This window comes from Rosa chinensis, chromosome 3 (assembly GCF_002994745.2).
Source record: "Rosa chinensis cultivar Old Blush chromosome 3, RchiOBHm-V2, whole genome shotgun sequence".
NCBI lineage: Eukaryota > Viridiplantae > Streptophyta > Magnoliopsida > Rosales > Rosaceae > Rosa > Rosa chinensis.
In genome coordinates, this window is record NC_037090.1 from 19778080 (window position 1) to 19799378 (window position 21299).

Sequence of the window (21299 nt, forward strand, 5' to 3'; positions counted from 1 at the left end):
CAGCTAGTGACTGGGTAAAAGTATCGTACTTACGCATATTTGAGTGTGCCATATATGTGCCAATTGCGCCGCCACAGTGCACTATGATGGGTCCTGACAAACGAATGGGCAACTACGTTGGAGTGCCCTTGCTAGGCGATCTACTTACCGCTAGATTTGCATATGTCACTTTGATGAGACAGTTTTCCCGTCGTTAAGGGGAGATAAGAACACAGATGTTTAGCAGGAACTACAGGAATTGTCGTGGTTTGTCTCCACTATGTCTCATCTCGATCCCTACTAAAGTGACTAGATCACACAGATCTGCTGCAAACATGCCTGCAAGGATGGACGTCCTTATGAGAGGACGTAGCGTCACCCTACATGGAGGTAGGCATGGCACCAACGCCAAAGAGAGTGGCACTCTGGCGTCACAGGCCATGGCCCCAGCTAGGATACGTGGGAGGCCCGTGGGTTCGAAGGATACTTTGGCACAACTCAATCCTTGGATCATCGAAACTCAAAATCCGTCTCATGAGTATCTTTCGGATTATGGTTATCGTTGGGGGACACCTCAACGTCAGAACCTATTCCTGAGAATATAGAGCTCTTTGAAAATTACACTAGTGTACATGAGACGTGGGATAGAAACTCCATCATAATTGATGATGTAGTCGCGCATTTCATTGCGCATGAGTTTGTTGAGTCTGATGATATCGAACCACGCTTCGTTGATGAATGGATGCCAACTAGAGAAATTTGGCCTAAATGGAAAGATGCGATCCATGTTAAGTTGAATTCTCTAACGAAGAGGAAGGTTTTTCGAGCCAGTGATGCCAACACCTCCTAAACATAAAACCTATTGACTAATGGGTCTTCGTTAGAAAGCGGGATGAGAAAAAGAGGTGGCAATCTCGCCTTATGGCGCAAGGTTTCTCACAAAACGCCCTGGAATCGACTACGATGAGACATACTCTCGTAATGGATGTCATTGCACTCCACTACCTTATTAGTTTGGTAGTTTCCAAATAACTGAACATGCAGCTTACAAATGTGGTCAACATGTATCTCTATGGGGATCTAGATACGGAATATACATGAAGGTTCATGGTGGACTTCATTTACCCAAGTCAAGTGGCTCTAGACCTCGGAGCGCGTTTGCAATAAGGTTGAAACACTCACTAAAGTGACTACTTGATTGGGAAAGGATATGCCCGCGCGTTTCCATAATAAGTTTCGGATTCTATCGCCGTTCATGTTGAACATGATCTTCATTGGAAACCCTTACAGAGTTAAGGAAAACCGCTGAACACTTGAAATCCGATTTTGAGATGAAGGATTATGGGAGAACACGATTATGTCTTGGTTTGGAACTTGAGCATCGTGTTGATAGATGCTTAGGCATTTTGACAAGGTCAAGCCTTCAAGCACCCCGATGATCGTCTGTAGTCTTGATCTTGAAAAGGATCCTCTTCGTTCGAAGGATGATGACGAAGATGCGCTAGGGGCAGAAATGCCCTAGTTAAGTACAATAGACACATTATTGTACTTAGCTCAATGCACAAGACCAGACATCTCATTTGCCATGAACTTGTTAGCTAGATATAGCTCTGCGCCAACACAACGCAATTGGATTGGTGTAAAAGATATCTTTCGGTACTTGAGATGTACGATTGATATGGGCTTATTCTATCTCTACAGAGAGACGATGGATTCAGACCCATCACACACCAGGAACGCCGCCAACACCGGCCTGCGTCCACTATCCCCATCCCAAAACAACATGTGTTTTGGAAGGTTTGGCTGATGTTGGGTATCTCTCTGACCCACACAAAAGTCTTCCCAAACTGGTTATGTGTTCACCATGGGTAAGACCGTGATATCTTGGAGGTCTACAAAATAGACCCTAGTCACTATATCTTGGAACAATACCGAGACTATTGCTCTTCATGAAGAGGTTCGTGAATGTATATGGATTGGATCCATAATTACGCATGTTCGAACAATTGTGGTTTGAAGACTACCACAGATGAGCCTCCAGGATAATACTGCTTGTTTTGAACAAATGAAGAAAGGCTACATCAAAAGCGACAACACTAAGGATAATCAGCAACAACAGACTCTCCTCAAGATCAAAGTGAACTAGGTTAGATCTTAGGACAGTATGGCAGACTTACTCACTAAGTCATTGCCTAAATTCCACTTTCGAGGAACATGTTGGTAGCATCATTTACGGAAGTTATCCGAACTCCCATGACCGTAGTCATCAGGGGGAGATGCAGACATTAGGGGGAGATGTCTACATGTATGGTCTCGAAACGTGAAGGGTGTGTTGTGCTCTTTTTCCCTTTCGACCGAGGTTATTTTTGTCCCACAGGGTTTTTGTTACTCGGCAAGGTTTTTAATGAGGCAACGAGAGGAGCACCACGTTTGGGCGACACAAGGGGGAGTGTTCAAGTAAATCCAGAATATGTGTCTGACCCAAACTCGAGATTACTTGCTCTAGTTGAAATAGGGTTTATATTAGGAGTAAAACCCACCACTAGGGTCAAAACTTTCCTCTACCAGACAAAATGATACCCAACTTTCAAAAGTGATCAAAATGATACCTAAATTTTTAAAAGTGATCAAAATGATACCTAAATTTTTAAAAACAAATCAACTTGATACCCAACTTTCAAAAGTGATCAAAATGATACCTAAAGTTTTAAAAATAAATCAATTTGATACCTCGGTTTAATTTTTTGTAACTTTTTGTTAAAATTGATCACTTGTGGTGCAGTATTTTATGGGGTTATAATAATATTTTACACAAAAAAACTATTTTTCAATTATTTTTTATTTTACTTTGTTAATTCTCTTCTTCATCTTCTATCTCTGCCTCTCTCTCTCTTCCCATTTTTCTTTGTTTCTTTAAAAGTTGGGAAACATCCGAACTTTATTTGTTTCTACTATCGATGGTAGAATTGAAATTGAATGGAAGATTTGTTTTTTTAATTCTATAGAAGAAGAAGATTGGGTTATAGATGATTGATGGCCCTCTGACCACAAATCACTTCAATTTGTGTGCTTGATTTTGCATTTGATTTAACAAATAAGTTAAAAAAAGAAAAGGGGCTAAATACTGACTACTACGTAGTTTGGGTCCAAAATCAATTCTGTCTCTAAACTTCTAATTTCATCAAGAACACCCCTGGACTTTTAATTTTGATCTAATAGGTCCAATTTGTTAGTCTTCTGACAATTGTGTCATTTAACTTGTTGACGTGGCTCATATATGGCCTATGTTTTATGATGTGGTGTTGAGGTGGCCTGCATAGTCAATTTTGGAGTGAGTCCCACTATTAGAAATCTATCAAATAAATAGTTTTTCAACAAATTATCCAACTATAACTTGAACCCATAACAGAATATTAATGAATTGGACATATTAGATCAAAACTGAAAGTACAGGGGTGTTTTTGATGAAATTAGAAGTCCAGGGAGTGAATTGATTTTGGACCTAAACCACAGAGTGGTAACCAGTATTTAGCCCTAAAAAACATAAACTGAGGTATCAAATTGATTTGTTTTTAAAACTTTAGGTATAATTTTGATCACTTTTGAAAGTTGGGTATCAAGTTGATTTATTTTTAAAAATTTAGGTATCATTTTGATCACTTTAAAAAAGTTAGGTATCATTTTGATCACTTTTAAAAGTTGGGTATCATTTTGTCCGGTGGAGAAAAGTTTTGACCCTAGTAGTGAGTTTTACTCTTATATTAGAGATATTCTCAGAGAATCTTAAGAGATATCAAATCAATGTACGATTATGTTTTCATGTACAACTCTATCTCTAAGTTAATAATTCTCTATATAAAGAAGCTTATATTATCAATGAAAACACAACTCAATTCTCTTCCAATTAAGTTTTCCTTAAACCTTAAGCAGCTCGTTCATTATCATAATAAAGTTCATTTTTACTATAAAAAACAATATGAATGTCTGTGAAATTTGAGAAGTTTTGACATTGTATTAAATATTCGCTTATTATCTGAAATTTAATGGGTTGTTACTTGAGCATTTTTCGATAAACGTGCTCTTATCAGTCCTCAACCATCATTAACCCTAGAATATAGGTCGTCCTAATTCAAAGAACAAAATCAGAAGCAATTGCAACTGGTTTGGTCCAACCTGGGGGTGGCTTATACTTTGAAGACATTTTTCACACTATCGATGCATGCTGTTGCAGACACACCTTTAATTAAAATGGGCAAGCAAGCCCTGTTCCAAGATGTTTCTCATCATATCATATCTTGTACGTGAATCAAAAGAAACTCCTCGATATTTGTTCAACTCCAGAACCCTCCATTCTCTGTCGCCAAAACCCTCCATTCTCTCCATGTAATGCTATAAATGGGACCGATCATTTCTTCAGTGAAAACAACCGAACCAAAATTTCCAATGGCTGAAGCTCAGGTTGCTGTAGACAGATTCAGTGAACTCCCACCGGAAATAACCCATCACATTCTGGCCTTCCTTCCCATAGCTGGTGTCACTCGAGTGAGCAGCTTGTCCAAAAGATGCAGAGCGCTTCATCTATCAAATCCCACATTAAATTTCGATTCATTTCCCTCCGAGTCCACCCTTACATTTGATAAGAGGTTGGAGTTGTTGAACTCCTTGGATCGCTTCCTCATTCAACGAGGGAATAACAAGGTAAACTACTTATCCATTATTTGGACACCTGAATACCATTTTGGGGAAACCAAAATAGAAAGTCACTGTGGTCTTGACAAATCACGAATTCTGGGTTGGATTCAAAATGCAGTACGTTGTAATGTTGAAAACCTTAATGTTTTCTTTGCAACTTTTATGCCAACTCTAGGAGATACTGATCAGGATCATGGTATAGATTTTCCTTCTTGTGTCTTTCTTTGCGAGTCTTTGAGGTACTTAACCCTGGACATGAAGCGTGCAATTCTTGAAGCTCCCTCCTTTAGTACTTCTCCTACCTCTAATCTCGTGTCCTTGAGTTTGAGAAATGTGACTATAGAAGATGATGGAGGGTTTTGCAAATGGGTCTCCTACTGTTGTAGGTTTATTAAGAAATTGTGGCTGGAACGGGTTTATGGGTTGGAAAACATCACCATTGAAAGTTCGTCCTTGGAGTCACTGTCGGTCCAGTTTCCCTGTTATTTTGACGTTGCCCGTCTTGTAATAGCTGGTGATAAAATTGAAAATATAGATATAGATTGGGAGTATGATTCAGACAAGCGCAACAATAGAAGTTTGTTGAATATTTCGGCCCCAAATCTGAAGTGTCTGAAATGGGTTGGGAATATGTTGAACCATCAGCATCTTGGGGAAATGAATTGTTTGGAACAAGTTGAGATTTCTCTGACTTCTTATGATGTAAATGATTTGGATAGCGTTTGTGAGCAGTTCTTGTGCAGTATAAGCAGTGTTAAAGTTCTTCTTCTAGTCCAAGTAACTGCCAAGGTAAAGAGACACTATCTAATACTTCCCTCCTCGGTTTATATTATGATTGATTAGATTTATCCATTTTGAAAGATTTCTGACTTTGGTTTAATTATACTGTTGTAGACTTTGTTCAGGGAAGGTTTCACACCTGCCCCATTGGGCAATGTGTGGTACTTGCTTATGTCTATTTGGTGCAGTATTGATGACAACCTTGTGCTAGCCGTGACCTCTCTTTTCAGGGCTGTGCCTAATTTGATTACTTTGAACGTATCATCATCTCCTGAGTTTCCTTTTCATGGTGGTGGTGATAATGTAAGTAGAAGTTTGTGGAATTCCAATCTTGGCACATACGTACCTTCAATTCTTTTGATTGATTTGCTTGTTTATTACTTTTTCAGGTATCTGGATTTGATAGGGGATATTGGGAACTCCAGGGGCTTGATTTTGTTTCTAAGCTAGAGGAGGTAACCATAGAGCTTACCACTGGGTCTAATGGATTTGAATTAGCGAGGTACATGCTTGAGCATGCTGGTAATTTGAAGAAAATGTTTGTTATTACTACACCCGATCAATCAAGTTTAGTACCGGAAATACGGAGAACCAACCGTACTTCCAATGCTAGAGTTGTCTTTCTGGTAAAACGGAAGCTGCCTCCTCGTCGTGTTTAATGACCAAATCCTATGTCTATCCTATGTCTATACAAGTGGATTTTGATGCTTCTTTTGGGGACCTTCTATTGTGTAGTTTTTGTTCGACGTGAAACTCTTGATGCTTCTATTGTAGTTTCAAGCTAGGGGTTCATTTGTAGTAGCATAAGCAGGTAGCTGATTATGTTATATGTCTAGTGCTACTTCTGTGTAAGAAAGATGGATCTCAAATTCTCAATCTTTTGTTGCTTTAATTAAGGTATTAAGGGTTTTTGGAAATAAACTATCAAAGGGATATACTTAATTTAGTAAAGGTGTTTAAAAGATTTTGTTGTATTTCATAACACTTGAAGTGTTACTATGTTGAACGTCTTCAAAATTTGGAATAAATTTCTGCGGTGAATACTACTGAAGTATAACAAGTTTTTGGATACTTCTGTTAATAGGGTAACGAGTCAAAGCAAGAGATCGATCACAAAAGTTACTTTTTAAAATCAAAGATGAGGAGTAAATGGTTGAAAACAGACCCAAGAGTCCGAATATCTATATTCAAGACATAGGAAGCCTCACTTTGCCGGCCTGAAATATTAATAAGAAGTTTTATCGGAAATATTAAGAGAGTTTTTCTTTAAATTGAATTTCTAAATATAATAATGTTTATCTAGTAAGAAGGGATAATGACCATTTACACACTTTAGGATAAAAATTGCCCACTTACACAAACACTCTAAGAGATTATCCATTTACCCAAACACTCTAAGAGATCATTTATCTAATACCCAATTAATTATTTTTTAATTTCATTTTATTTATTTTTGGGACATTTTTGCCCTCTCCTTCTTTGTCACCTAGAGAGAGAAGTCACCGGACTCCGGCGACCGGTGAAGGGACTCCGGCGACCGGTGATAGGACTCATGCGACCGGTCAGCAAATTCCGGCGTCCGAATTTATTGCCCCCCAATAATACCCAGTAATCATATTATTGCCCCCCAATAATCATATTATTGACTCCTAATAAACATATTATTATCCCTCAATAATCATATTATTGCCCCCCAGTAAACATATTATTGCCCCCCAATAAATTTTCTATTGAGGGTCAATAATCATTGAAAAATATAGATGTTCTCAGAAATAACTAACAATACGAACACTGTGGCATTAGCAATTCCCCTAAATCACTTTGACAGAACAAAAATCAAGAAACAGAGAACAGAAGTTGAATCTAAAGTCAATTTCTATATCAATCTGATTTGATCATTAGATACACACCAGACGGTCAACTATCTATATATAATCAACTTATTACTCTCAGCAAACTCCAATTCATTGATTTACACACAACAAAATGGACCATAATCAAAGTCTCAAAAACACAAGCAATAAACAGATAACCAACATGAAAGAATCAAAGCATCACAATCCAGGTGGAGGTAAACTAATATTTGTTGGAATCAGTGTTTTTTATTTTTTTTATCGATGAAATTTCGTTGGAAAAGTATTGTTTGAACCCAAAATTAATATTTTTTCTCGATAGGAGTGTCTCGAGAAAATCCGGGTCAATATTCGTGGCCCAAGCTATATAATATATTGTTTAGAGGCTAAATAAAGTCTACTTGAAGATCAAGTAATCTTGAAGCAAATCTGAATATTCCTTGATTTACTATTAATTATTAAATATTTGATAATTAATAGTGATTTGTTTGCTTGATTACCAAGATTATGCAAGAGAGAACAACGACATCAGTCATGCGAATAGCCTATACTGCCATGCAATGAAGGAGTAGGTTGGACTTGGAACATATGGAAGCATGCGGTCAAAAAGGAACATATATATGATGTATATGGTGGCTCATGCATGGTTCAATTAAGGAAGGGATCATGGACAAGGAACCATGCAAGGAAGGTTTCCCATGCAATTAAACATGGCGAACGTGCTGTCCTCCTCTACCCATATTCAAGATTACTAATGCAATTAAGGCCTTTTGGTTAGTCAATTAAACAAGGAATATATCTGCAAGACGTGTATAGCGAACAGTTCGCATCCAAGATGATTACGTCCAGGACTCTAAGAGGCAATTAAACTTTGTTTACATTCTAGCCACGTACAGAGGCAAATTTTTTATTGTCTACGATAGTTATCAAGACTATTAAGTGTGTTGATTTGATTTAAGGCCAATAACTGTGGCCTAAAATATAGTATTTCATTCCTATTTGGAAGGTGAATCTGCGAGTAGCCTATATTTAGAGGCTAAAGCGATACAACAAGGGACAACACAACTATCCAATCAATGATCAAAGTCTCTCCGGAGCAAACCTACCTTCAACCTAGTTGAAAACCAGCGAAGCAAGGGTAACGCCCTCGCAACCCAACAAAGCTAAAGTCACGCTTTAGCAAAATCCGTCCTTTCTCCTACTTCCCGGTGATTGCTCTGCTTAGTCTACAACACTAAGTATCGACTCGGTGACGCAAGAGATCACACCACAAGTCCTTACCCGTAAGGCAAGAAGTCCTTTTCCGAAAGGCACAGAAAAGAACTTGGTGACGAGGTTGGTGCTCTCCTCATCCACAGCGTTTTATTAAGAAGTCAGGTCAAGGGACGCTCCGACGACTGCACCCCACGGTGCTGGCACGCTCGCGCACTCAAAAGAGACTGTTTGCACGCCAGACTGGTTTTGGAGCCAAACAAGTATATATATATATATATATATATATATTTTTTTTTTTTTTTTAGAAATCATTACAGATGAAATTTGTTCAGAAATTTATTTATTTATTTTGGAGACCATTGAGTTTTTTATTTTATTTTAGAGTAATGCTACATACACCAAAAAGTTATACAAAAAATAAATACCAAATTATGTGGTTTTCTATGTGGCATCTACCATGTCATCACCTTCAATTGAATAATTTTCAATATATCTATTATTTTTATTTTTAAATTGGGTTTTTGTCCATTTACCCCATTTTTAGGGATTTTTTTCCCACTAACCCCATTAAGTTTTTTTAATTCCCTCTTATCCAATACACTCTAAGGAAGTCTTCCTTAATACCTCATTACGATTTTTTTTTTGTTTTTAATTTTTTTTTAATACCATTTTAACCCTCACCCCTTTGTTACTTAGAGAAAGAGAGAGAAAATGGAAGAGAGAGAAACCATAGGAGACTTCGCCGGAGCCCGTCACCTGTCGCCGGAATCCGGTCACCGGCCGCCGGATTCCAGTCACTAGCCGCTGCCCATCGGATTTTTTTGAAAACCTCTATTGCCCCCAATAGACATCTATTTCCTCCCAATAGATGTCTATTGCCCCCCAATAGAGGGCAATAAACATCTATTGCACCCCAATAGAACTTTCGGTTGCGAGAATATAAACTAATCTCCCCAAATTTAGACAAATAAAACTTTGATTAAAGAAAACGACGAAGAGATTATATCAATTTAAAAACGTCTATTGCCCCCCAATAGACATTCAATTTTTTTTTTCTTTCCTTCTGTCCCATTACTTTAAAAAAAAAAAAATTGAACGACTGCGTTGGAGCCCGACCCGGACCGAACTCCCGTCCTGTGGGCTGTGACGAACTGAAGAATCTGGTCGGTCTGTGGGCGAGATGAAGGCGACAAAGGTCGTTCTCGGACGAATGGTGAAACCGATCTGGGCAAGAGGAGCGACGGCGGTCTTTGGCTGAAGACGAAGCCGGAAATCGATCTGAGCAAAAGGAGAGCGACGGTGACCTTTGGCTGAGAACAAAGCCGGAATCGATCCTAGCGCTTGGAGCTTTAGAGGTCTGATGACGACCCTGGCGTGGCGGTGGAGCTTCGGAGGTGTTCTTCACGTGGCGACGGTGCTCGGAATTCGAGGTGCGGTCGATGTCGACGGCGGTCGTCGACTCCAACTCCGCCCAATCCCTGTCACTATCCTCGTTCTCGACCGCAAACCTCCGTCCACGGGTCACCGGCGTCGGACCTCCTCGAGGAGAGATGTCGGCCTCATTGGGGGGAGAGAGAGGGGAGGGGAGGAGAGAGAGGGGAGGGGAGGAGAGAGAGAGAGAGAGAGATCGATGTAATTATTTAATTTAGCTGAGGGCAAAACTGTCATTTTGCATTAAAAGGGGTAAGTGAGAATAAAAATTTGTTGCTGGGGTAAGTGGGATACTTTTTGTCAATTTTGGTGCTTTTGGTCAAGGACCCTTTTAAATTAGCCTAAAAATGTAATAATAATAAAAATAAAAATAATAACTTCCTTAGCATAATCACTGATCATCAAGGTTTCATCCAAGTCTTCCACGGATGTATGCGAATGAACCAAATCACCTTTGTTGGAGATGGCACAAGAATATTGCCCACAAGAATATTGCCAACAATTGTCTGTCTAAAAACTTCCACTCCAAGAACATTCTTGATCAGCATGTGTAAAGCAACGTGATCATTGCATGTAGTTACTGTTAGCAAGAGCAAATAGCCTCTCATCGATGCGCTAAAACAACAATTAAATCAGGCAAGCTATTCCTCAAGTGCTGTAGCTTTTGGTCAGTGGTGGTGTGAGGCAAAAACAACCCATTTTTGTTCCTGGCACGATTTCTCAAATTGAAGTCTATTAGTAATGGCCATGGCTAAATGCAGATTGCAAGTTGCAGAAGCATAAGGAAACAATTCCATCAAACAATTAACAATACTTTGTTAACAATTCAGAAAAATAGATGATGTGAGAGATTGGGAAGACAAAATGAATACATTTATTCGAAATTGTGAAATCCAAGTTTAATCACACAATTGTTCTAATGATGACCAAACCCTAACAAACCCTAAGTTCAAAATTTTATCTCTTAATTCATTGATACTTTTCTAATAAAAAAATATCAAAATGAATTTTTTTTTTTTTTTTTTTTGTAATTGTTGATTTCATTTTAGATAAAAAATAATTTATCAAGTAGATATGTTGGAAATTATAAGGATTAAGATGAATGTGCCACATCATTTGGTATAGGTTTTTTGTATAATTTTTTAGTGTCTTAAGCATTTTCCTTTATTTTAATAACCATTTCTGATGAAATTTCATTGATAAGTTTTTTTTTTTTTTTTTTTCTAATTTTTGAGACCATTGCTGATGAATTTTCGTTGACATAAGTGTCTTGAAATGTTTCATGTAGTCTAGATTCCTCACTACAACATGAAATAATGGGCTGCTCCGATGTAACCCATATAAAAGCCATAAAAACACTAATTGGCAAAACATAATCCATCAATATTAAAGACAGAATAGAAATTGTTAAAATTAACATGACCACTTTAATTTGCAATTGAAAATTGGAAATTGGTCCACTTTAACTAGGTACTTTGGAGACGTAATCCTTGATAATATCCTTCGGAGAAACAAAGCTTGGAATATGGTCTGCCACGAAATGGAAGCCCCCTGGTGGCATCCCATCAATTTCAACCCTCTCAAGGGTCCTTGTTTCAGGAGTATAGAGGCACAAATTAGTGTTTGCTAACAACAAAACTTTCCCCTCTGTAAATTTCAAAACTGAAACATATCGTATATAGGACCCATATGCGTCATTAGGATCAATTGTATCATGTCCAATTACAAGCTCCTTGGTCCAAGACCTCTTGACGCCGTACTCTTTCATTACCCAAAACGTGCGGCCATCACTTACAGAAAGTGAACCTCCTAAGACTCGCATTTGAGGTATAGAATCGGGACGGAAATAATAAGGGGGCATTGGTAAATCCTTGAAACGCTCGCTTTCAACATCAAATGCACGAATGAAAAAGTGACAACCTTTTCTACAGTGGCAAACCCAGTGAAGAAATCCATTATGAAAGACCCCTTCTCGTGTTCCATGCATGACATTGGATACTTTGCCAATTCTTCTCCAAATCCCAGAGCCAACAGTCAAAACCATCACGTCCAATTTTCTTTTGTGAAAGCGATGTTCATTATCTTCATTGGATGTAAACACAACCACCTTATAGACATCACTTATGGGACTAAACCCAAACCCAAAGTGAGCCGGACGGCCTATTTCTTTATTGACTGGAAGAGGTACAGACTCGCCGGTAATGGGATTGGATATGTTAAAAATGAAAGCACCAATTTTACAATTATAGCGGAATAAGCAGAGGAAGCCATTGCAGGATCCCATAATACCTGTAACACTTGAATGGAGCCTGTTGTATAAGGCATTGGGATCTGAAAGCTTCAAGACCACGTTGTTTGGGCTCGAGACGCTTTGCAAGTTGGCCAAGATGTGCTTATTCGGGGGTATACGATGACGTATGGTGTTTTGCCTCCGGCATGGGGTCCTACTATAGTCTTGGAGAAACAAGCACGCCGGAGTACGTGCAAATAGGGATTTTGAGAACTCTTGGTCTGTGAGAGAACGGCGCCAAGACTTGCATACATACTTGCATTGGATGACCGTGTTTATTGGGATTCTACAGAAGATCTCCAGGATTATGTGGTCGGGCAATTGTAGAATAATGCAGGGTTTCTCATCATCTCTTTTGTCTTCTACTTCTTGATCTCTCTCAGTGTTGGTTGTTTTGATTTTCATCGCTCTCATTGTCATGGATGAAGGCATGAAGCGTTTTTCGAATAGACCTCGTGAGATAGAAAAAGAGTCATCGATGACTTATATAGCCACCAAGCCCTAATTCCTTCCAATTAATCACGGAAACTTTAAGCCATTTCCCAAGACTGAATGGATCGGAATTGCGAAATCTTCTGGGAGTAGGATGTGAGAATATACATTAAGTTGTCACAAGATCATTTACAAGAATATAGACACAATTGTAAATACATCCAGGATAAATGAATTAAAATTGAGAGATGTACCTGTATGATCGATTGAAGTGATTGAAGCAGCCACGAGCACAAGTCTTCTGCAATTCTCTATTCTCTAAGTTTGAGCTTCTTATGAATGGGGCAAGAACTTCTCTATTCTCTAAGTTTGAGCTTCTTATGAATGGGGCAAGAACTTATGCTCTAAGTCGTAGAGGTTGCAGAGACTTATACATCCTTATATATGAGTTAGGTTAAGCCTTGAACCCCTCCCATAAAGGAAGTTCAATACGACTCAAACTTCACTCTTAAGAATCCTTATGATATCATATCTTTGTAATTAAGTTAATAATATTTTCTGTTACATATTCATACTTAACACCGTCAAACAAGAACAGTATTAACAACGTCTAGAATTATGAACTGGATCTGGAAATTCATCCTTCCCAAACCATTTGCAATTATGCAAAGCACTTCATACTCAACTGCATGCCAGTAATAGTTTTATTGCAACATGATGATGAGTTGGCAATTTGGAAGAATTAAACATCCAAGTGATATCATTTGACTACTGAGGTCGTTCTTGATTCTCCTTCATAATCAAGTTGATCTGGTGCTTTGTTGTTCTCTTAGATTTTGGGTTTGATTATTCCACCGGAATTATTTAAAAGATCAAAACCCAGTCCTCAAGGAAGATTTCTCCCACCTTCTTTTGGATTTTCACATCAATTTTGTTCCTTCTTGTTTGAATATCTGTTCTTCCAGGTATAACAATAGACTTGAGAAAAATCATTTTCTTCACGCACTCAATCTAAAGTGAAGAGATTCTTGTATTGATCAATTTAGATATCATATATATTCAATTCATAGGTTGGATTTAAGGTTCTGGCTTTGTTTCTTTATTCTTTACGGAAGAGATAGCACAGAAGAAGAGATAACGGAGGGAGAGACGTTATGGGTGATTTGACGGAGAAAAAGTAGCAATGACGTGGACCAATAAGAATTGTCCATCACATATGCCAGGTGGAATGACGGGAGCATAGAAAAATTTCTCGCCTGGACTTTACCTGGACTTTTAAAACCATATCAATCAGGTGCTTCCGTCTACTCTCTGTCATGTCTCAGTTAATTATTCGGACAAATAAGATTTTCCCGCAACTTGACCACTGAAATGAATGTAATAACATCATCTGTCATTCTGTCAACTCAGCACACTTACCTCACCTCCAAAGTCAATTGACTCTTCCCTCCCAAATCTTCATCTTCTCCTCCCCCCATTTACAGTTGGAATAAATCCTCTTCTAATTAAATAAATATAAATATACGAGATCACCCACCTATCAGCCAAGCAAAAACAATAGTAATAGCTATGGTTGTCCATTTACCAAGTACACCCACCTATCAGCCAAGCAAAAACAATAGTAATAGCAATGGTTGTCCATTTACCAAGTACACCCATGAGAAAACAATGACAAGCTGAAGGTCTTGGAAGTACCCAATAAATTAGCTTTGCGAAAAGATAAAAAAATAAATAAACTTTTCAATTTTTGTCTAAGGGATGCTTTTATTTAACGGACGAATCTTTGGTTCGCAAAATTTTTATTTCATAGAACTTTTCTAACGAATATTACATTAGCAAAAAATTTGAAACCTTTAACATCATTAGCAACTATCATTAATGCATAAATAAAGATATCATTGAATTCCTTATATCATGTGGAACCATAAACAATTTTTGTCAAAATTAGTGTTTTGTTTAAGAAAAACTGAATTGGGAAGAGAATTGAGTCGTACTTTCATTGATAATAGGGACCTATTTATATAGAGGATTACAAGACGTAGAATCAGAGTTGTACAAGGAAAGATAATCGTACAATTAATCAGATATCTATGAATATCTCCAAGAATATATCTAATTCAAAACCTTATTACAACTAGGTCAAGTAACCTAGAGTTTGGGCCAAACACATATTCTAGATTTACGTTCAAGTAATTTATTTTTTAGTTTTGTGAGAACTTGCAGACCATCTTTCGTCTCCACAAGTGTTTTTTTAGGACCAATGACATTAGTGTTTTATTTTTTACTTTAAAAATTTTATTATTCTCTAGGCCACAAAATATATTTTCTTCTTCACATATTTAGCAAACTCTATCTCGGCTCATTAGGCTTTTATTTTTTTGTTTGAATTAAAAATATCAATTCATTTTTATATAAGCAAAATTACATATAGAGAGTTTCTATTGAGACCTCCAAATTTGCTCATTTGACCTCTCATACTCTTTACACCTCCTTTGTGCTTTTAAATACAAATATTTGCTCACTAAACCTCTTTTTGAATTCCTCAAATAACCTTAGTTATATTATTCACATACAAAAAATAAAATAGTCATTATACCTCTAATTCACTAACTACACCTCCATTCCTTTTTTTTTTTTGGTTATTTTTGCATGCAAACCTACAAAATGGCCAAAATAAATTTCTAGAACTTTAAATCATCAATCAAACGGTCATAACACAGAAATTGATCAAGCAGTCATAAATCAAACGGTTAGACATGATTCCTATGTTTCTAACCCTTATCAAAAATGAAAGGTTACAGAAATTGATATAAATAAAAAAACCCAGAACACAAAAAAAAAAAAACTAAAAACCACCGTCTCTCACCCAAACCTCATCCTCCAACCAAACCTTAAACGAAGTCTAGACTAGGAACTCAATAAAAGTTTTGGAACAATTTCTTAGTCTTTAATTTGTGTTAAAACTAGGGGGAGAGGTTTGTAAAAAAAAATATATACTAGTTGATTATAATTCATTGTCTATAATTGTCACTGTATAAGAGGATATATATGTAATTCATTAATTCAAAAGATATAGAGGTCAAATAAGCAAATTTGGAGGTCCCAATAGAAACCTTCTTACACATAACTCACCTCATGTGGGGCTGACAAAAGAGTCATTACATAAATAATTCAACATTTTAAAGACAATAAAGTACATCTAAAACTATCTACAACACCTGCACGAATCAAAATGGCATGAATGCTACAGCTACTCCTGGCAACAAATCGTAATCCTGAAAACATGCCGACTCATTTCTCAAAAGAAAAGGAGTCACAAGCATTTCAGTCTCCCAAATCCAACTAAAATAAATAAAAGTAAAAAAGAAAATTGCAAGCTCGTCCCAAGGCCCTAACAAACCTAGGCAAAAACACTTTAGCCCATGAACTTGGAATGAAACCTAGGCCCTCTGGCCCATCTGGAAACCCAAAAGTAGAATACCCCCATCCCCATTTGTAGAGGCAAAACCCAACTCCATTTGCAAGGGAGCCAGCCCAGCCACACAAACCTTGCACATGCAACCGTGCAACCACCATTGTTGCAGCTCCATCATGACACACCGCCGCAGCTCGAGTGGTCAAGCAATACCGTGTAAAACATCCACTGCAGCCTACATAACTAACCTCCAAACCCAGCAAACCTACTGCCCGAGGTGTTGCCCAGCCGCGAGCCTCTAGTAGCCACCTCCAAACTGCCGCCGCCACTTCTTACTTAGTGTTTTGGATTTTGATCATGAATTCTCATTAACAAAATACTTTTTTCATTTTTTTTATAATAAAGTAATTTATGACGCATTACATATTAAAAATCACTTAATAAGATGAATGATACTTTTGATACTTTTGCATACAAAGGGAATCGAGACTAACTAGCTAGATTGAATGTTTGATTCTTCGGAGAATCGAACCATTTTCTGAAATATTCGTTATTATTATTTATTTATATCATAATTTTCACATTCACTATTGATACATAAGTAGAAAAGATGACCGAATAGTTTCATGCTTCAAAACCCTTAGCCTGACTCAATGAGTAGAAGTAGGGCTATCATTCGGTCGGTTCCAATCGGTTATTGGCCTATCAACTTCAAAATCAAAACTTTCGGTTTCAAAATGGAGCTACTAATTTGTAATTACCGGATGGAACAAAATTTATAGAGTTTGAGTAATGACAGTCATTCAAACAAGCAACAACACAAATAAAAGAACACAAGAATTGCTGACGCAGTGTAAACCTCTCCACTGAGGAAACTTCACTGCGTGGCTTTTAACGTAGCCAACACGAGAATCAAATCCAATATAAATCAAATCGTTACAGATCACAAGTAGTGGTATTCAACACAACCACATTGACTAGCAACAATGCTAACTTGCTCACAACTGTAAAAAACCTATTCTAAACAACTATGAAGCAATCTGTATAGATGAAGAAATCTGGACACGCCTTCAGATTCAATCTTGCCTTGAAGCCTCACTGATCTCAATCACATATGCAAGTGATGAATGCAGTGAACAAGCAGTATGATCAATCAATCAAACAAACAATGAGAGTTTTGTAAAACAGTTAGTGCAGACTATGCAGCACAATTAAAATTCTCAATCAGAAAACTCTACATCTCATAATGCAGTTTCAAAACCTTTTATAGAAGATAAAGACTCCCCCTCAATCCAATCACATTAAACACCGATTGAGATAAACATGGAAAGGTTTTTCAAAACAATATGCAATCACAATCTTTTATCTGATATGTATTCAAAACAATTCTAAATGCAGATAAGATTTCCTAAACTCCTTTCCTTAAACACTATTTGAATTGGAGAGTTTAGACCCACAATATATGCATCAATCACATGCAAATTGATATGATATGCAGATTAAAAGCTCTCTAAACCTAGACCATATTTTCAGAATTATATGGAGAAAGAATCGTGTACAATCAATGCGTCTAACCCTAATTGATTCCTATTAGGAAAGATCTTTTTAACAAAAGATTGCCAATTAAAATAAACAGACCTAAATCAATTAGGTCTTCAATGGGACGATTTTAACTGGTGAAAAAATCTTTGCATAATAAAATTTAAGAATAGAAAGATACTTTCCAAAAACAAACTTCCTAAAACCTAGGACTGACTCAAGGATTGCAACACAGATTGCAATCCCAATGCATATGCTGACTCATGAGATGCATTTACCTGTAACGTATTTGAGATCAGTATTAGGCCCTTTTCCAGCTTCTTCAGTGATGAATTGTCATGATATACTTCACTAGCTTTGTATGGGAATGCCAACAAATAACATGTACAAAATCTTGTACTTACATAATTTCCAACCAAAATTTTCTGTATTTAATCATAACTACTAAATTCAATTTTTTGGTTTTTCAGTATTACCAACTTTACAACAAATATTTCTTTGTAATATAAATTAGAATGAACAATAGTAGATTTTTAATTTGATAAATTGTAGGAAACTTAGTATTCATCTAATTTTCATATTATAGCTCTCCTACATTGACATCAAGTTTTAGTTATTTTCAATAAAACTAATTACTTAACGATCATTTACTAGGTTACTTAAAATACATGTAATAATTTATTAATGTTAATACTATTATGAAAATAATTATATTTATATTTCTCAATATACATGTATATCAGTATGTGTATTGAAAACTAGAATATATATAGCTAATATATAGATAATCGGTGGGTCGGTATTTACCAAAACTAAACCAACTGTTTTGGTAATATTCGATTTCAGTTACCAAACCTAAAATAATATTGGTTGGTATTCGGTCATTTTGCTCTAAGTAGAAGCAAACATTTAAAAGGGAGTGAACAGTTTTTTGTCTCGATGCTCCTGGGACCCAATGTGTGAACTTGTTCTAAGTAGGTTAAAGGTTTGATGAGATCATCTGTAATAACCTGATGAAATGAACATTTATTATTTTTTGTGATGTTTTTTTCTTTCCCAAATACAGTATTGAAGAATCGGACCAAAAAAAAAAAAGTATTGAAGAAGTTTTCAACATAGACATAGTAACCAAACGACGCGTCGTAAACCTGGCAGACTGTACATAAACATTTACAAAACCCTTAATTAAATCAACAAATTAGGGTTCTCTTTCTGCTCTCTCTACTGCGAAAGGAAACCTGGGCTATCCGTCAAATTCCAGAACTTGGCTAACGAGAATGTGGGCACATCCACCCATTTTAGCTCCCGCGTGATCCTACCAGATAGAATAAGCTCAAGTTTTGCTGGGTTCATCAATGGTGGTACTTACTTGCATCACAACACTTCTCTGTCAACTCCCTCGTTGAATTTTAACGGATTTTCTCATGCCAATTTGTTAAATAGTGATAAGCGATTAGAGTTTTTGATTTCTTTGGATAGGTTCTTATTAGTTCCATCGAGGGTTTAATAAGCTGAAACGTTTGTGTATCTGTTTGAATGCTTGCCGAGGCAGTAAGAATGAGGCATTTCAAATAATCACATGGATCCACAGTGCTGTAAGGTGTAATGTTGAAGTCCTTGAGCTTGACATTGGTGTACCCGATGAGAAACTGCCTTTTCCCTTGTCTATCTTCCATTGTGGATCTCTGAGGTCTCTATTGGTTGAGATGAGCTGTCGGATTCTTAAAGCACCCTCACTCGCATCTTTCTCTAATCTTGAATACTTGAAGTTGACATATGTTATAAACTTATAATAGAAGGTGAGGGGCTTTTCAAATGGATCTCTTGTTCCTGCAAATGTATTGAGGAATTAAATCTTGAATATGTTTCTGGGATTAAAACTTTCACCATTCAAAGCTCTCCTTTAAAATCATTTCGCTTTTTGAACGATTTTGTGTTTTGTCCCTACAATCTCAACATCTCTGTTGGAAGACTTGAAGACATATTTAAGTCAAATAAGACGAGATATAGAGAATGAATTTTCTGATATATCATTACACCCATTCTGTGGTGTATATAAACATATTACAATCATACTACAATGTACTACTACTATTGTGTATTACTGTACTACACAACATATACAAGGTAAGTAGTTACAACAATATATTCCCTTGTTAGTCTATTCCTAATAGGGAACTATGACTCACACTAACACTCCCCCTCAAGTTGGCGCATATACATCAACCATGCCCAACTTGCTAAGTGAGTCATAAAACGCCTTCCTGGAAACTCCTTTGGTAAGTACATCTGCAAGTTGCTCTTCAGTTGGAACAAAAGGAAAACTAATAATTTTGGCATCTAGCTTCTCCTTTATAAAGTGATGATCAACATCCACATGCTTAGTACGATCATGCTATACCGGATTTTGTGATATGTCAATGGCTGCCTTGTTGTCACAATACAACTGCATGGTACTCTTGAGTTTGAAACCCAAATCACGTAACAAATTTCTCAGCCACAACAATTCACACACTCTGTGAGCCATACCCCTATACTCAGCCTCAGCACTAGATCGTGCCACAACTTTCTGTTTCTTACTCTTCCATGTAACCAAATTACCTCCCACAAAGGTAAAGTAACCCGATGTCGACCTCCTGTCTGTGATGTTTCCAGCCCAATCTGCTTTTTTGAAGCCACAAACCTCAAGAATGTTGCTGTGTTTAGAAAATAGTACTCCCCTTCCTGGAGCTGACTTTAAGTACTTCAAAATTCCCATAACAGCATCCATATGACTCTCACTCGGGTTATGCATGAACTGACTCACCACACTCACTGCATATGCAACATCTGGTCTAGTATGAGCCAAATAAATCAGGCGCCCAACCAACCTCTGATAGTGAGCTCGATCAGCAGGTACCTGATCTGGATACTCAGTTAAACAATGGTTCTGCTCAATAGGAGTATCAACAGGTCTGCAATCCAACAAACCTGTCTCTGTCAGCAAGTCAAGAATGTACTTCCTCTGGCACAGATAGATTCCTTCTCTCCCCCTGGCTACCTCAATTCCTAAGAAGTACTTAAGTTCACCCAAGTCCTTCATCTCAAACTCAGAGGCTAACTGTCTCTGCAGTCTATCTATCTCAACAGTATCATTGCCAGTGATTACCATATCATCCATATAAATAATTAGAGCTGTTACCTTCCCTTGTTGATGCTTAAGGAACAAGGTATGGTCTGAGTTGCTCTGTCTGTAACCAACCTTCCGCATGAACTGTGAAAATCTTCCAAACCAAGCACGAGGTGACTGTTTAAGACCATACAGAGATTTTCTCAATCTGCATACAAAATCACCAGGAGAAGCAACTACATACCCAGGTGGAAGGCTCATGTACACTTTCTCGGCTAACTCTCCATGAAGAAATGCATTCTTGGCCTCAAATTGTCGGAGTGGTTAGTTTAAACTAGCAGCGACTGAGAGCAGAACCCGAATAGTGTTCATCTTGGCAACAGGAGCAAACGTTTCATCGTAGTCAATACCATACGTCTGAGTAAACCCCTTTGCTACAAGGCGTGCTTTGTACCGATTCACTGATCCATCTGCATTATACTTCACGGTAAACACCTAACGACAACCTACAACCTTCTTGCCTTGTGGTGGAGGCACAAGTTGCCAAGTATTGCTCTTCTGCAA

The 21299-nt window shown here is 37.4% G+C and overlaps 2 protein-coding genes across 2 annotated transcripts; one reads left to right on the top strand and one right to left on the bottom strand.

Annotated features, from left to right (window-relative positions):
* The first annotated feature begins 4422 nt into the window (after positions 1–4422).
* Positions 4423–6110, top strand: LOC112194259 (F-box/FBD/LRR-repeat protein At1g78750-like). Its single transcript, XM_024334507.1, has 3 exons — positions 4423–5460; positions 5566–5754; positions 5841–6110. The coding sequence occupies exons 1-3, from the start codon at positions 4423–4425 to the stop codon at positions 6108–6110; spliced, it is 1497 nt and encodes a 498-aa protein (XP_024190275.1).
* Positions 6111–11412: 5302 nt separating this feature from the next.
* Positions 11413–12645, bottom strand: LOC112194260 (F-box protein At3g07870). The gene has a single exon (XM_024334509.1). The coding sequence runs from the start codon at positions 12643–12645 to the stop codon at positions 11413–11415; it is 1233 nt and encodes a 410-aa protein (XP_024190277.1).
* Positions 12646–21299: the final 8654 nt, after the last annotated feature.

Bases quoted from the DNA above. Each gene is read 5' to 3' on its own strand.
- LOC112194259 (XM_024334507.1), top strand. From the start codon at position 4,423: ATGGCTGAAGCTCAGGTTGCTGTAGACAGATTCAGTGAACTCCCACCG. The intron at 5,461-5,565 runs GTAAAGAGACAC...ATACTGTTGTAG, and splicing joins TAGTCCAAGTAACTGCCAAG to ACTTTGTTCAGGGAAGGTTT. The intron at 5,755-5,840 runs GTAAGTAGAAGT...TTACTTTTTCAG, and splicing joins TTCATGGTGGTGGTGATAAT to GTATCTGGATTTGATAGGGG.
- LOC112194260 (XM_024334509.1), bottom strand. From the start codon at position 12,645: ATGAAAATCAAAACAACCAACACTGAGAGAGATCAAGAAGTAGAAGAC.